Source organism: Salminus brasiliensis, chromosome 3 (assembly GCF_030463535.1).
Source record: "Salminus brasiliensis chromosome 3, fSalBra1.hap2, whole genome shotgun sequence".
Lineage (NCBI taxonomy): Eukaryota > Metazoa > Chordata > Actinopteri > Characiformes > Bryconidae > Salminus > Salminus brasiliensis.
In genome coordinates, this window is record NC_132880.1 from 9,341,087 (window position 1) to 9,359,267 (window position 18,181).

General features: G+C 41.6%; 1 protein-coding gene across 2 annotated transcripts in view; it reads right to left on the bottom strand.

Annotated features, from left to right (window-relative positions):
* The window catches only part of LOC140551764 (retinoic acid receptor beta-like), a 208,853-nt gene that overhangs the window by 24,532 nt on the left and 166,140 nt on the right, over positions 1-18,181 (bottom strand). For both annotated transcript variants that reach the window (XM_072675391.1, XM_072675392.1), the window contains 2 exons: positions 16,250-16,391; positions 3,995-4,155 (listed from right to left, as the gene is read on the bottom strand). In XM_072675391.1, coding sequence (XP_072531492.1) covers positions 3,995-4,155; positions 16,250-16,391 — 303 coding nt within the window. The remainder of the gene's footprint in view (positions 1-3,994; positions 4,156-16,249; positions 16,392-18,181) is intronic.

Here is an 18,181-nt window from a genome sequence, read left to right on the forward strand (position 1 = left end):
ATGCAGCTCTGCTGCTCCCCCCTCCTCACTCGAAAAAATAAGCCATAATCTCAAACTGCTATCAGGCCATCAATCAATCTGCTCCTCTTCAAGCCTCTGGATTGCTTGGTTCTCGAGAGCCTCCTCGGCTATCGGAGGAAGCGCTCTGCATGTCAGCCTTGCTCGTCACAGTGTTGCACATCTCTCCGGGATGTCCTGCCAGACTGAAGACAGTTTTCGTGAACTGCGACCCCACTCTCGAACAGGTAAATGTTTGTATATGGTCCTTAAAGGCAACCTCCAAAAGGAGGACAGCAAGTGCTTCACTGTCAAGAGGTCATGCAGGGGTCAGCATCGTAGAGAGCTGCAGACCAAATCGATGATGTATTCTGCCAGTCGGGGGCAGATTTTCCTGGGTTTGAATTACAGGTGTGGGTCCACCGACCTATTCCTTTAGTTCCCTCAAGCTGTGGTCTGCGGCTTATTCTCAAAGAAGTCAAACTTGGCAGGTTTCAGCGTGCTATCTGATTTAATTGTTTATAAGATGATTCCTCCGACAGGGAAAGATGTCTAAGATATGTAGGCGGAGAAGTTCTTCAGCCCAAAGCTGACCTTTTCGGTCTGAAACAGGTCTTTCTGACTTAGGACCAAGTTTTACTTCTGCATCTTAAACTGTCCGTTATTTATTTCAGTATTCTTACACAGGACACAAAATGCACTAGTGGTGCCCTATTTTAAAAACCATTATCCAAACACGACCCTATATTTAGTACAGTGACTTCTTCAAAATGTTGCTGCGCTCCATCCAGTCACACAGGCCTAATTGTTGTCAGTGTTCTTTAAAGGTGCCATACAATGAATTTATGTAGTACTTGTTTTTCAATAGACAAATAATAAGTGTGTGACTTTGACTGAGACGCAAAATGCTCAGATTTAAAATGAGTGAAACTTACTGAAGCTGCATGTTATAGCTAGGTGGGCGATAAGGTAAAAACATTATATAACGATATTTAAAGACATTTTCACGATACATAATTTACGTGTCTGATCTTGTCTGAAAAACTACTATCGTCCCGTATTCAGTACACTGATTTTTATTCAAAATCTGCTGTACTCCATCTATCATCATCTTGTCAGACTAATTATTGCCCACCCCTAGTTAAAGCATAGTTTTAGCACTGTAACAAGTCTGTCTGGTCAGTTTTATATTCTAGAGCTCCTTTAAAACCTGGCCATATCCACAATATACCCAAAAAAGCGTATTGTGTATGACGATAACATAGTTGATTGAAACTCTGTACTACTGCTTGCATCTACTGGTAAAGCGCAAGCGCAAGCATGCACATGCTCTTACACAAACACACACACTAAAGAGAGGGAGGGAGAGAGAAGCCAAGATCCACAGTAATAATTACTCAAAAGTTTCCGATCAAAGAAAAGGCATTCCATTTACACAGTTCCTTTTAATAAATGTAGACGAGATCCGTCAGTTATGGAAAAATACTTTTGCTAAATGAACGTTACCCCTATACTACTGTTATACTCTTCAGGGTGAATCTGGAGAAATATGTGTGTGCTGCTACCCATAAATCTATGGTTCTCTGCACCTCCATGCAAATACGTTCATGCACATCTTCGCTAAAGTAGCAATCAACCTGACAGTTGTTTAGAATGCTAAGCTAATCCAGCACAACACAAGCACTTGCCCCTCTCTACTTTAACGCTGATACACAAAATGCAGGCTGATAAAGACACAAAGGGATCAGCTGCATTTATTCCACCTCTGAAAGAAGCATTCAGGAGGCACCGTCATTGCTCACTGAGTGCTTCACCTCCCCCTGCCCGATGTGTCACGAAAAACAACCCCCCCCTCCCCCCGGTCATTAAATCTGTTACTACTCACAGTTTAGAAATAGGGGCTACAGCATGGTGCATTATTCATCACACGCTACCCTGAGCTCCGAGGTACTCTGAAGCCACAACTGGCTTGTTCTTCCGCGACATCTGAAACAATCATCTTCATTTCCAGTATCAACAGCGGCTAGATCTCGCAACCTTGTCACACTGCCTTCATACATAATGTCAAACAGGCTGCGAGCACAGCTTCATTTAGAGCAGGCCCCTTTGTTTGCTTTATATTATTAATGAAATCTTCACGCTGCATTGTTCAGCCAACACTCAAACAGCCTTTGTGAGGAACTGTCTAATCTTCTTTCACTGCCATTGATTTCCATTGAATATCCAAAGCACTTTACCTCCAGATACTGGCCCGAAAGCCTATTGAAGGCCAAGGAGGGGGGAAAGAAAGCGGGGAGAGAAGAATGGAAGTTATTGAATAGTTGGTGGGGATTTGTCGGAGACAGCACTCATAATTGAGCACTCTGACTGTATTAAAGCAGGATTTAGAGAGGAGTACATGCAATCGATTACCTCTGCGCTCAGCCCGGTAAGAATTACAGCATTAGGCCCAAATCAAACATGCACTTCTTGGCTTACTCCAGGGTTGGGCCCTGTGGTTTGACTCTGCTCAGGAAGTACATGACCCAATATCATCACGGAGTCCGTTCAGGGATTTCATTAGCTTAGCACACAATCTGCTAGCGTGGGTCTATTGCTCTTCTGACCTCTATAAAATAGGAGCAGAGCAACTGCAAAGAGGACACACAGGACTAGATGTACTGAGCCTTTTGCGTCAGATTCCAGGTGGAAAGCACATGTATAGGGGACTAACAGTGCAAAAACGTTACGGTTTGGGTTCACACCGCGGTTTAGACTTCGTAGTTGGGATAAAAGCAAAAAAACCTACCAAATAAATGGTTATTTCTTTAGAACAGAAAGTCATGTTACAGTTTGTTCTACCTAGTACCCACCTCGTGTCCCTATAGTCTCCTATATGCCTCTATATCCCGTCTTATATTGTGCTAAGGACTCAAACAACTTGTAGTCCCCCTGAGGTAGTTGGTACAGCCTGTAGTAAATGTTAGCTTGTCAGATGTTTATCACATGTATCATACTGCTGTCCAACAACGGCGACACACCTCCCTCATCTGATCCATCATGATTTCTTAAGTTGGAAAAAGGCCAGAATGTTGCTGAAATACACATGGCAGTGAGAAGGAGAGGCAGAGATGGAGGGTCAGGGGCGAAGAGACTACAGTTACCATAGCCATACACATCGAAAGGGATGTCTCAATCCGATCCAGTGGATCGAAATTGGGGTGCAGGCATATTTGAATCAATCAGATCTTGGTTATTTTAATCCCAATCCAGTTCTAATTCTACGTTTCAATCATAGTGCCATCTGGTGTCCTCAATGTACCACTGACGGACATTCTCAGTGCAAAATAGTTCCTCTGTAAAATAGCTCCACGCTGCAAACACAAAACTCTTTCATTTACCTTCTGTGAACATCCGCACTGCTGCCAGCTGGTAACAATGTCAGTTAATGGCACCTTAATGGTGATGTGAACACCACGGTTAAAACAAGGACTGGGATTGGGATTTAAAAAGCTGATACTCATCCATTTAAACACTAACACTAATTAGTTAGTGCTAATCCATTAGCACTAACGAATACTAACAGCTAAGGTAATGCGTTAAATGCAGCCGTTACTCGCTGCAGGATCCACAAACATGTTAACGCTGGGTTAGTGGCATTAGCATGTTGTGTGGGGAGCTTATTTCGAGAAGAGCAAATTACATCAAAACAGCATATAAACCCTGAATAATGTGATGTTGGTTTTATACTCCTTGGCTCTATGCCCTATTTCAGGCTTTCTTACTCAGAGTGCAAATGCTTCTGACCTCTCTTGCTCTCTAATCTTAAGTCTTAATGCTAGATGCGGTGCTCAGAACAAAGGTTAAAAAAAATCATAAAATCAGTTTAAATGTATTAGCCAGACACCAGTGCAATCCCACACAGCGGTCAACTACACTGCAGGCTAATCAGTAAATTTTCTACATAGCGTTGTATGGAGTGAATGATATCATGGTATGTCTACAGCCTGAAACTCACCGTGGTGTACTTGCCCAGCTGGCAGAGAGAAGGGAACGTCTCCTGGTGAGCTTTCCGGATCTTCTCGATGATGGCCTCCAGCTCTGCTGACAGCTCGTAACTCTCTGTCAGCTCTGGCTTCGGGCTTTCCTTCTTCTTCTTGTTCCTGTCGTTCCGCACGGCTGCAGGGCGAGAAATGGGAATGGAGTGGAATTCATCAGTACCTTTTCAGCCATTTCTTTATACAGTGCAGGATACAATTGTAGAAGATATTTCTCTAATAGGAACTACACTGGGTGGTGGGGGGTAGATTTCTAGAAGTCTTTAGTTACTTGATGAAGCATGATTTTATAAACAGACAGCTGAAGTGTATTAAATAAGTACTGCTAGGGTTTAACCCCTTAAACTCCATGGACTTACAGACAGTTCCAGGCTTGTATTGCTCTTTCTGAGAGTTTTACAAGTGATTACTGAATTACTGAGGCTTCCCTTTACATGTAAAACAAATGGACACATTAAGAAACACTTACAATAGCTTGCGTTATATAAACCCTGGAAACAATCCCTCCTATAGAGCTTCTAAAGCCCTGAGTGATGAATTGCCCTCCTTAAAATGTAATATGTAAAACTATGCCTTTCTTCATGAACTTGAATTGATATGCAAATCATTAAAAGAAGGAAGGCACTCGAGGCTATTCCATGAAAAAATACCGTGACCACCTTGAAAAGACATTCAGAAATCAGATGAATGTGCACTGTCAAGGTAAATCAATGGTCTCATCGCATCTAAGGCTTATGAGAGGGCCTTAACTTTGAAGAAGCTACATAACTGCCGAGGTCGATCATCTCACCCCTCTTCAGCCAATGTAAATAAAGCAAAAAACTCGAGAGAAGTAAAGAAATAAATGGAAGCAGATTTGAAAGCAAAGTGGTTTATCTGTAGATACTCAGGACAGAGGTGTGCTAAATTTTACATGGAGGCCTTGCAGAGTTGGTTCCTCGACCATGCCCTCAGGACTTGCGGACGGCTCGCAATCAAAACTCAGACGCATGTCAGGGTCAGCGGAGCAAGAAAGTGAAGCCCCTTCTCTGCCCCATTATTCCATGCCAGCCACGGGCGGCCGTGATTAATACAGAAGAGGCGGATGAATTTGGCCGAGCTGTACGGGATCATTAAGAGGAGAACACCTGGCGCTGTGGCAGGGCCGTCTGGGGACCATCCAGTTTCATTAAGCCTTAGAGGAGCTCACGTTTGAAGCCGCTCTCCACGGGAGGGGAGGGGTACCTGGGATGGCGAATCCGTGCCAGCTGCAGACAAAGTTATTACTCTACGATGCATGTCCGAGTCACCACATGGAGCTTTCCGCAGATCGACTGCAGGCCTGATGAAATTCAAAGCAAGGCCCTCTGGTGCCTGTGCTGCCTTTTCCCAGTGAGCTTACAGAACCAGAGGCTGGCAATGAACCTTCCACTTTATTGCCAGCGCCTGCCATACTTTACAACACATCTCTTTCATATTCATATCACAAATGTTCAGCTTGAAAAATGTATTTACATTTACATTCTAACATTTCTAACATCCTGTGCATTAGCCTAATGACATTCTTTAGGAATCAGGGACCTTGTGATCAGTTCCCAAAATATCTAGGTTTTGGGACCAGGCTAAGCCTAGATTAAACCTAGACCTGGACGAAAATGCATTCTAACAGATAATTCCTTAACACAGTATAATTCAATCCATTACGAGGCTGAAACTGTCCAAACATTAAGCAAACTCAAACATTTGCTGATATTAGATATTAGGCTCTAAATGGTCCAGTAGACTAAGGCGCTGCCTCTATGATCCAGAGATTGCTGGTTTAAATCCTGGGTCGTGCTGCCTGCCAGCAGTCTCTCTCTCTCTCTCTTTCCCTCGCTCTTTCCCCACATCACTTTAATGTGATGTTGGCTGGCATTGGCGCCTGCTAAACAATGCAGAGCTGGGTGGCCAGCACTTTCCAAGAAGGTGGTGGCAGTCTGAGAAGAGGTGGTGGCTGGTTGTACATTTGTCACAGGAGGCATGTGTCAGTCCTCACCGTGCCACCCAGTGTCGGAAGCATTATATGTGATGGGGGCGAGTTCTAACAAGTGGGTTGGGTAAAAATCTAGCAGATATTAACCCTCCAAGTCCACCCATGGTGTATATGCCCATTTCTACATATTTGTTCGCAGATTTGAAACATTTAACCAATACCACACTTGAGTTGGAATGTAAAAGTGGAGCTATTTCTTATATTTTCTTGCCATGTGATTGTCTGTATTTGACAGTTAGATTGTCAGCTAATCTGTCAATACAGAATATAAATTAAATATAAACATAATAAATTGTCTAACTCTCATTAAGGATGCAAAGAGCTACAGGGGTTATGCATTAGTGTAACCTTTTTTCAAATTTTCCAATGTTTTTTTTTTTAATTTTTGTCCTGCATCTTGTCCAGAAAATGACCAGCCAGCTAATATTATGGCTTACCTAACATGCATGATGAAAGGAGCACCCACTGACTTGACTATGGGGTCCCACCTCCCACCTAACATTCTGATCCCGTGATGTCGGACACATACATCCAATCAGCTCTGATAAAATAATTCCTAAGTCCTGCCCAGTCCTGTCTATTATCATGGAACTAATATCGTTTTCTGTGTTCTGCTCGATGGGTTCCATTATCATCTGTGTTATTGTTAAGTGCTCCGGTGCCAAGGTGGATTTGGAGTCACATCCCCACGACATATAGACATAAACATGGCCGTTTGACCTATATGTGCACTAAGTGTGAGTAACCTCTACTGAAATAAAAAGGATTATCTGCCTATGTATAGCGCCGGTCATCATGATCACCGTGTTCTGTCACAACTCAAACGATTGTATGACTTAATTCATTACTCAAATGTACAATCATTTAGTTGATTGCGCCGCCAAATGACGCCTCCATATTTGGGCCACATTTGCCCTGCACACTTGAGTGGCTATGGGGTCATAAGACTATAAATAAAGCTGGCGGCTGATAAGGGTCTAGGGTAGGGCCTAGGATATTCATGATCTGCACAGTGCCCTGAAAATGCATACGATGCAAAGCCCAACAGTGTAAAAACATTGAAACACTTTCTTTAAATGCAGAACAAAAAATGATAAAAAAAAAAAAAGTCAATGAGGATTAAAGTGGATAAGAGCATTCTTGCTTTATTCTACTTTAATTCTCATTTGATGGTCTGTAATTTGTTATGTTTAAAGTTTAATTTGAAGCCGCTTTCCTTCTTTGCACTTTGCCATATTCAAATTTTATTATACCCTCAGTGTTTGTTCAAACCCTGTTCAAATTTCCAAACCTTCTATTAAAGAAATCTGCAATTAAGTTCATTATTACCCCAAATGTGTTTGTACTAATCTTTACAATCAACAAAGCATGCTAGTTTTGGAGCATGTGCATTAGAGTATTAAACTCTTCCATCACAGCTGCTTTGGGCCACTGAGCAACAAAATCAAGCAGTGCCTTTTTTGGAACTGTGGCTGTAAAAAGCCTAAGTGGTTTATTCACTATGTATTAAGCTTTATATATTATGACAAGACAGATAATTGGAGATGTGAATGTGCCAATCACTTGAACTTCTAATAATGCACAATAAACACTTTAAGATCTTAATATTTAGGTTCTTAAATATATTTTAAGAACACAAGTATTGAGACACCTGCTCATTCACTGTTTCTTACAAGGGTATTAGAGTTTATCCTGCCTTTGTTGGAGTAACTGTCTCTACTGTTCAGTTAAGAAGGCTTTCCACTAGATTTTGGAGCATTCCTGTGCGGATTTGATTGCAGACAAGAGCCTTAGTGAGGATGGATGGATCTCTATCATTCCATAGAACACAGTTCCACTGCTCCACAGCTCAAAGCTGGCATTAGGCATGGTGACAATAGGTTCATGTTTATCTGATCCAGAGAGTCCTATTCTATTGGCAATACGTCTCTACAGGGAATAGACAAGCTGTCAGTTGCAACTTAATGTAACTGAACGCATACATTAGAAGTGGTGCCCACAACCCTGTCCAAAACATAAACAAAGCTCTCTAGGCTCATAACCTTTGCAAATGCCCTTAAAATATCTCAATATTTAATAAACACAAAAACAAGCCAAAAAAGACATGTGTCCTTCACAGACAAAGAGGGCTTTGTGAGTGTGTGTGTGCTTGTAGCGGGTGGTTAGATCAGGGTCAGCACATACGAGTCACAGATCAGTGGTAGCCTCGCTCTATTTACGCCGTTTTAGAAAAGACCTCTTGCCTTGCGATTGCGACACACTCTGATGCCTCAGAACGGAACCAAAAACTAAAGCCTAAGAAAAACAACAAGAGAATGAGAGAATACAGGAGAAGAGATGGAAGGCTTGAGGAAAAGAAAAACAAGGAATAAGACAAAAAGCAGAATTCTAAGAAAGCACAAGAGAAAAGGGAATATGAGAGAAGAGCTGGAAGGATTGAAAGCCTAAGAACAAAAAAGAGAAAAAGGGAATAAATAAGTAGAGCTGGAAGGATTGAGGGCCTAAAAAAACAAGAGAAAGAGGGAATAAATTAGAAGAGCTGGAAGGATTGAGGGCCGAGAAATAACAAGAGAAAGAGGGAATGAAAGAAGAGTTGGAAGGATGGAGGGCCTACAAATAAGAGAAAGAGGAAATGAAAGAGAAAAGTTGGAAGGATTAAGGGCCTACAAATAACAAGAGAAAGAGGGAATGAAAGAGAAGAGCTGGAAGGATTGAGGGCCTACAAATAACAAGAGAAAGAGGGAATGAAAGAGAAGAGCTGGAAGGATTGAGGGCCTACACATAAGAGAAAGAGGGAATGAAAGAAGAGTTGGAAGGATGGAGGGCCTACAAATAAGAGAAAGAGGAAATGAAAGAGAAGAGTTGGAAGAATTGAGGGCCTACAAATAACAAGAGAAAGAGGGAATGAAAGATAAGAATTGGAAGGATTGAGGAACTAAAAAGAACAAGAGAAGGAGGGTATATGAAAGAGAAGAGCTGGAAGGATTGAGGGCCTACACATAAGAGAAAGAGGGAATGAAAGAGAAGAATTGGAAGGATTGAGGAACTAAAAAGAACAAGAGAAAGAGGGTATATGAAAGAGAAGAGCTGGAAGGATTGAGGGAAGAATAAAGCGGTCAGAGATGACAGATGACAGAGATATGTACAAAAAATAGAGATAGAAGGACAGAAGGGGAGGAGAGAAAGAGAGAGAGAGGCAGAGAGTGATGAGGGAAGCTGAATTATGGCTAGTGTAGGACATACTCTTTACTAATAGCCTGTACTTAACCGAGAAAGCTTTATCTGTGTTAGCATGCCGTATGCATTAATGAATGGCCGTCATAACGTCTGCTAGTCACTGGGTGAACCCAGTTGAATGGATTTAGAGTCTTTGCTCGTCTTGTGGCTGAGCCATTGGGCAGCACGCTTCAGAGATTACAGCATGATAGTGATCTAACAGAGTGACTCAACAGCCACTTGAAGCTGACACGTTTACAGCAGCGAGTGTCAAAGAGGTGGGGGGGGGGATGTCAGTGTGTTAAATGCCGCCATGAGAGTGAGAGAGGTTCTCCTAATCCCCTTCATGATCTGAGCAGGAGCAGACGAGGACGCGTACAGCGTACAGGGTCCGTGGTCTCTAGGTTTTGCAGGCATAATGTATATATGTATTTCACACAAAGGCATTGCTGTGAGGATTTGATTGCATTATATCAGAAGAGTGCTAGTGAGGTCAGAATGCTTGATCCACATCACCACCCCACCACATCCCCAGCTCCCCAACTCATCCAAAAGGTAGCTAGTTGGATGGAGCACCATCATTCTACAGAACACCGTTCCACGGCTCAATGCTGGCCCACGCCTAGAATTAGGCATGGTGCCAATAATCTGAATAGGTTCATATTTATCTGTTCCACAGAGTCCAATTCTATTGGCAGCACTTCTCTACAGGGACCAGACAAGCTGTTTGTGTGCATTTGCACGTCTGCGTCATCAATGGGTGCAATGCAACTTAAGGAAGCTGAATGCCTTCATTAGAAGGGGTGTTCACAAACATTTGGATATACAGATTTCACTTGTATGTGAATCCATCACGTAGCTAATGCTGCCATTCATAGCATGTATCAGTCTGTAAGGCCAGGGTTATGTATCTGGCCAGGGTTATATGGGCTACTTTCAGGTCTCACATCACACAGGGAGGCTAGGAGCGATGACAATTCAGCACTGCATGCTGACTGCTCTGCCCTCCGACCACTAAACTAGCTCTCCACTCCAGCTATATTAATGCCAGGGGTTTAAATCATGTGATGCCTGGGACAAGGGGCCATGCAAATAAATGTCTTTTTAATACCCTTCATTGCAAGAGGGAATAAATCCAGCCACGAATCCCATCTCGTTCGGGTCCCCGTACCTGTGGGAACCCCTCTCTTTCCTGCCGATGAAATGTTCTCCTAATGTGCCTTTTCTTTCTCCTCAATCTAACTGCTATTGTCAGCTTAATCGCCTCTTTTATTGAGCATTACTTAACACACACAAATAAAGGGCGGTATCGGTGGACACAAGAGGGGGCTTGGGGGCTCTCATTTCCATTTCAAAGCACCTCTACACACAATGATAGAGACGTGGGGCTTGAGTGCACTTGAATGTGAACGCATGATAGGAGGAGCAAGAGAGCGAGAAAGTGAAAGAGAGAGAGACAGTGAGAGAAAAAGCTTGTCTTGACATATTGTCTCCTTTTTCTCTTATTTTCTAATTGCATTTTTAGCTGCTTGCTTTATGAAGGGTAGCAGTCATAAAGCGACACGGCACCAGCAACTGACATGAACCTACATAAGCATTTATAAACGTGCCTTAGCCTCACAACTGACGTTTGCTACAGGAATTTGCAGAGTTTAGGGAAGGTTTTCTGAACATATTAAAAGTCTGAACAATTAAAAATGTCTTATTCTATTTATATAACATCATCATATCTTGTTCTGTTAGCCAATGTTTACTTCGTAAGGTGTTCTGTTGTTTTATACAGCATGTTTGCAAAGTAAATCATAAACTAATGCAAACATGTCTTGAACACTTGAATTTTGGTTATTCTGATGCCCAAGTACACCTTAACAGTGTCTACACATACTGTAGACTTATACTGAGACTGAAATAACTATGATTATTACAGCTAGAATATAAACACTACACATCCTGCAAATTCATCCTGGATTACAATCACTCCATGATTATTACAGCTAGACTGTAAAAATTATACACTGCAAATTCATACTGGATTAAAATAATTTGTGCTACACCCACTTTACCAGGCTGAAGTGACTTTTTTTCAGGGCTGTGTGGAGACGTCAAATCTTTTCAAACCAGATTTGTGTCACTTTGACTAAGTTCATATTATGAGCCCTATTAACCAATTTAGATTTTTTACCCAGATTTGTTGCGCTTAAAATCTAACTGTAGATTCATACTGGATTAAAATCCCTCCACAAGCCTTTCTATCAGTAAAATGACACTGCAGAGACAATTAAATTCCAAACAGGGTTTTTGCCTGCTTTCATCAGTCCCTCAGAATTCACTGCTTCCCCCTGTATCTGGCAGTGTGTTGTGAATGTTTCTGAATCTGCATTTGATGGCTGCCCCACATGGCTTCCTCCTGATGTAGGTTTAGGATCGTTCTTTGCTTATATATATGTGTCTGTGTTGGGGGGGGGATGGGGGAGAGAAAAAGAATGAGAGAGAGAGAGACTGAGACAAAGTGATGTGGTTTTTGTAACGCTTTACGTCAATCATGTTCCTGTCCCAGCGTCCATGGCTTGGCCATCTGTGTGGCCCGCGGCCCTGCGGCATCACACCAACACGACAGATGCACCGGTAAATAAACACGATATTTCTCTACTGCTCTCCTCACACACTCACACACATGCTGGCAGCAGAGCAGTGCCAAGCTGAGAAGAGTGTGTGAGGGCCATGTACATCAGTCTTGCACGGGGTAAATTTGGGGCTGCAGGGGGGATTGGTAAAAGCTGGAGAAAGAGGCACAGCCGGACAGGGGCTAAACCCTCCAGAGATCTAAGCACAGCCAGCTGCAATCTCTCTCTCTCTCTCACTCACTCTTTCCCCCTTTCACTTTGTCTCTCTCTCTCTCAGATCTAACGGGCCTGAGACAATATTGGTATTAAATATTTAATGAACAATTAAATCCCACAGGGTTCAGTTTTAGGGCCTTTGCTTTTCTCTGTGTATGCTATTTCTAGGTAATATCATTAGCAGAAACTCTTCTATGCATTTGTTGCGAGCAGAACTGATTACTGTAGTGCTCGGACGTAACTGTTTTTAACGCTAAGGGCCCTTCGCAAGGAACCGACACAGTGGAACTCTTATTAGATAGTCAGGCTCTAAATACATTTGTAGCTTTTAATTAAATGTAGCTTTTTAATTAAAGTCTGTGCGGTAATTAATGCTTTTATTTGTTAATTCTTAATGCACATTATTTTTTAATTATTTTTTTCTTTTATTATCAATTTTACCAGTGAATTGCAATGGCTGTTTATAAAGCACATTGAGCTGCTACTTGTATGAAAGCAATAATAAACTTTTATAGTTTATTTATTATTACTGTTGTTGTTAAGTAGCAATAAGTGATCTCAAAATAGTAGCCACCTCAGCCAATCAGCTAAAAAACAGCAACAGAGAAAGAGAAAAAGCGAAGAATGAAGGAGAGATGAATAGATAGAGAAGTAGGGAGGCAGAAAGAGGTCTGAGATGTGAAAAAAATGAAAGAAAGAGAGAAAATGTGGGATGGAAAAAGGGGGCACTGGAAGAAGTGAGAGAGGGATTAGGGATGAGAGAGAGGAATGAGGAGAGCAAGATGACAATGACAGTGTTACTGTCGCAAAGCACCAACAGCAATAAAGAGGACCCCTAGTGGAGAGTCTTTAGCCTGCTAAATGTAAGTGAGTGAGTGAGCGAGAAAGGGAGAGAGAAGGAGAGGTCCAAGAGGTGCTTCACTTCTAAAACAATATTGGGGAGAGAGAAAGAAAGAAGGAGACTGTTGGAGAGCAGATACCAGAAAGGGGGAGAAAGGGGGATAGAACAGGGAGAGAGGCAGAAAAGGAGGAGTAGAGAACGCAGAGATATGTGAGTTGTTCTCACTGTCCATTATTGTTATTTCTGCGCTGCTTCGGCAACATTGTAACTAAAAAACTAAATATGGCCATTTCAATAAAGCGTACTGAATGGAACTGAATTGAGAAAGTGAGAGAGCAAAAGAGAGAGAGAGAGAGAAAGAGAGAGAGAGAGAGAGAGATGCAGCTGCCTTTGTTTACTAATGATTCTCCCCAGCAGTGCCCGGGGGAGGAGAAGCTCAGCGGGTGACAGCCAGACGTTGACATCTTCCTTAAGGCTGCTTAGCCTAATAACATTACTAACTTTAGCTTTCTATTGCACCGAGTGGAGCTGAATAGTGCTGCAGACACCGTGACTGAACTGTCACTCACTGTGGGGTGAAATCCAGGTTTCGGGGTGTACCTCACCGCCGTCCTCCAAGATTGAATTTCTGAGGTAACTGTCACACTGGCAACGAAGAGCCCCACTGGCATAGCACAGACCTTTCTTTTTAGCTTTTCTTATACACATGATACGCATCCACAATCCCTTTGCTTTTGGTTGTGAGGTTGCAGAACAGGCCTGTATGATACCACTAATTACCAAAACCAGTAAAACATTTTCTAGATCAGATACAAAATATATTTCCAAATAAGCATTATCTTGCGTGTTTAAGATAGTAGTAACTTCAGGCTTCTTCAGATGGTGTTGCACACTATTGATCAGGCTTTAAATACTAGCAGGGTGTGTGACGGGATTCATAGATTAAGAAGAGGTCATATAATACAGTTAATGTCTCATTGGATGTGTGGAAATGGATCACAAAGCAGATGTTAATGATGAAAAAAAAGGAGCGACTGCATTTGGGCATGCCAAAGGCCATAGTGTGAAGGAAGTAGTAGTGAATCTGCAGGTGTAAGGAAGCATACAGTCATATGGGGCTACCAGCAGTGGCAAAAATCCCAGTCTACAGGAAATTCTCATCCGAATTGTGGATGAAAGACTAAACTGACCGACAGGGATCGCCGGCGTTTCATGGCTGGGAATAAAAAAAACAAGATATTCACTATACTGTATCACCTCTACTCAATCTATGAATCCTGTCACACACCCGCAGGTATTTATAGCTCAATCAACCTCGTGCAGCTCCATCTGCAGGAGTCTGAAGTTACTATCACCTTAAGCATGCAAGATGACTACGTAATGGTAGTATTGCTTTTGACACCATTACTACTTCTAGATCAGCTCATGGGTGGCCAATGCTCATGAATGCGATGCATGGAGGCCCCGCCTCACAACTTCCAGGACTTTTCTTGGTGTCAGATACTACAGGACTCCTTCCTTTTTTGTGGAGTTCATGCCTTGCTTGATTAGAGCTGCTCTGGCGGCACGAGGGAAAACTTCACAATATAGGAAGGTGGTTGTAATGTTATGGCTAAACTTTGCACATAGCAAGAATGATGTGTTTTAAAAATACAAGCTGCTAACTTGGTAATTAGTTGAGTAATTGAATGCTCTGCCTGCTCTGCTGTGTAGGAACTGGTCTCTGGATCCCGTTTGCTTCCTAAAATCTTCCCAAAATGATTCAGACCAAAAAAATATAAAAATATATAGTGATCAAATTTTTGGCCATATCATCCCAGCCCTATTCTGGACCTGTCCTGTTTTGGCTGGAATTGTCTCGCAGTAGCCAGAATGTGTATCATTACCATCACACTTAGCACTGATGAGCTCTATTACCATCACTCCATTCGCTCTTTCCTCTACTAGTTTGGTTTTCTCCAACAGAACCAGTCCACCATCCCATTTCCAACAGAGCCATCCTGTTCTATCCATCACAGATCCAGGTGCAACACGTATCATAAACCCAGCGTTTCCCCCCGCCCGCGCGACAACTTTAAGCCGCCGGCCCATCTATGAGCGGAGGAGCGGGAAGAGTGGGATGAACATTAAGAAATCGCCGTCTGGATTGCTCTTTTGTCCTGAAAAGGGGGGCAAGAAAGAATCGTGGCAAATGGAGCATGAAGTGGACTGGGGCCATAACTGCTGATGCAATCCAAGGGCTCCAATAACGTGTGAAATGCGAACTGCTCAGATCCGTAGCAACGGGGATGGCACAAATGCTGCAACACAGTCAGGTCAATGACGCATTCAACAGCTGAAGTCCCTTATTTCAAGAGCAACTCCAGGTACTACAGGAGCAAGACGCAAATCACTGGTGTCCTGATGTGCCACGGTAGTGCCGATTGGGGTTTTCCAATTTAGCTTGAAGTGCTTGACGAAGCAACTCGGGAAATGCATTTATTAAATTAAGGGCAACATGCAATCGAGTGGCATGCTGGTGTATCTAGGAGAAACCATAAAGTCATAAAGGCCCAGGAAGTCTGTTGTCAGTGGAGTATGAAAAAGCTCCAAATGCAAAAATTACATCCACATCTGAAAGGTACGCACCTTCACTCTGTTTTCCCCAATCATATCTTCACAACTGCAAAGCTAGTGATTGGTGATGGTGTCAGTTCTTCCAACAGTGCACACAGCAATGACTAGGCCTGTCATAATTATTCCATAATCAAATGAAAACATGCAGGATGCTGAGTTAACTTGTTAAGCTTGTAAAACAGGGCTTGCAATGAGGATACAAGTCCTTGCATATAGGTGAAGAGCTCCCGACCCACTTTATAGACAAAGGCCACCAGGCTGTCTGGCATTTCCTCTAACATTTCCCTAAGAGAGGGTTCTCCGAAGCTTTAAGTGAGAGCCTTTCTGTCAGAACACATTGGCATTATAACTCGCTTACTCAAGGCTGCAGCTAAGGAGCACAGCGGCTAACACAACACTCACACCTGACCTTTACTCTTAATTCTTAGGTTTTACCACAAAGGGATTTGAAAGCATGACCCTACAGCTGTGAGGCACTGCACCACTACTGCTGCCACCACTGTGCCCATATGTGACGGGTCTGTCAGGGAAGCATTCACAGAGTGTTTTTGTGACAGCGCCTAATCTTAAGGATTTCTTCAGAAAAATGGCAACAGAGCAGAAATAGACGTAACCTGCCACCCCCATGTGTGTGTTTGTGTGTAATGGGTGTATATCAGGATTAGAAGGTTAGCATGGATTTAGGACTCACACTCTTTGGACATTCCAACAGCGAAGCACTTCTGTAGCCGACAGTATTGACAGCGGTTCCTTGTCACCTTGTTGATGATGCAGTTCTTGTCCCTATGACATGTGTACATCATGTTCTTCTGGATGCTTCTACGAAAGAAACCCTGGGAGAAAGACAGGCAGGGAGGAATATTTATAGAGACATATACAAATTAAAGGCAAAACATGTAAAAGGTAAACCTATGTTTTCTATGAGTTCTGGCTATCTATAGTCTATAGTATTAAATCATTGGGAATTGCCAGAGTGAGTTATTTTAGCACACTTGTAGCTTCAGTACTGGAGAGCGACTGCTATGAGGCTTTGGCTCTACATCATCTGTAGAGCAGCGTGGGGAATCAGCAGGCTGTACATGCAGCCAGTGTATTATATAGATTTTGTGTTGTTTTTTTAGTTTTTAGTGTTTTTTTTTTGCATCTTGCATCTGACATAGGGGTGTAATGGTTCAACCCTTTCACAGTTCGTTTCGGTGCTCAATTTATGGGCTATGAATCCATTTAGATCACAAATAATTACAGTTTTTATTAATGTCTTTTAACAGTTAACATGAATCTTTTCTGAACTGTAACAGTGGGAAATACATGTGTGTGTTCTCAGTGGAACAAAAAAAATCAGGTAAAAAATGTATATATATAAAAAAATTTTTTTTTAAATAAATTGAAAACGTGGTTCACGTCACACGCATTATGAGCCAAATCATGGCATGGTGAACTGCTACATAATCAATGTTATAATAAAGAGGTGAAACCTTACGACTTTCAAAATTGCATTCACTACTAATATAAAATGCTACTAAAACAAAGTTTTGAAGATAAAAATAACACGAAAAAGTAATCCAATCCATCCTTACGTCTTCAGAATATAACTGTAGCACCATTTAAGGTGGAATTGAAAATTTAGCCATGTTAGTTTATATTGTCATAAATCACTGCAATTTGGACTTGATGGCAAAACTGTTAAACTAAGATTATCTCAGACATCTTAGCTTTTTGCTAGTATCATGTGGGGCTAAATATTAGCACTAGATCACACTAATGCACTAAACAAATATTGTTTCAAATATTGTACTTTTACAATGCTGAAGGCTTGTAGCACTATAATATTGTAATAATAATAATAATAATAATAATAATAAGGTATTACCAATGATGAACACAAAAATGTAATAAGTATGAGAAATGAGCAACTTAAAAATGCTTTAGATTTCCAGTAAGTTAACAAGGTATTACAAATGATCAACCTGAAAATGTAATCAATTCCCAATGATTTAATAAAGTATCACAAATAATCAACTTTATTACAATAATGTAATAATGTTTTTAAAATAACCAAGCTGAATATAAAAAAAAAACTAATAATGTAATATGGTATTACAAATGATCAACCTGATTATTTAATGCAATTCGTCATTTAATGAGATCATAATCATAATTATAAATGATCTGAAAACAAATAATGTCATTTGGCATGACATTGACGGGCAAGACCCTATATTGTTAGTTAAGTGTACTATTCAAATCCTAGTTATTACATATTTTGGAAATGACTACAATATTAAGTGCTACAGGACTCTAGTAAACTAAAAATGGAAACATTAACATTAACTAAAGACACATTTTAAAGCACTTATTTTTCTGTACACTGTATCAAAAAAGACACTGCTTTATTGTTACTGTAATCGAATTTCGCAAATAATTACACCCCTCACAAAAACGGAATATTCAAATGCTACCCTATATCTATTTAATCTGTGATCAGTAATTGGTCATCTACTTTGGTAGAGCCCTTTGTCTTGTAAATGTGTCAAGGATATCTTAGTAATTAAGCAGCCAGATGAAACAACCCCCCACTTTATGGGAATTTCCACTGCCAGACAAACGGCCCCTCTGCTGATGG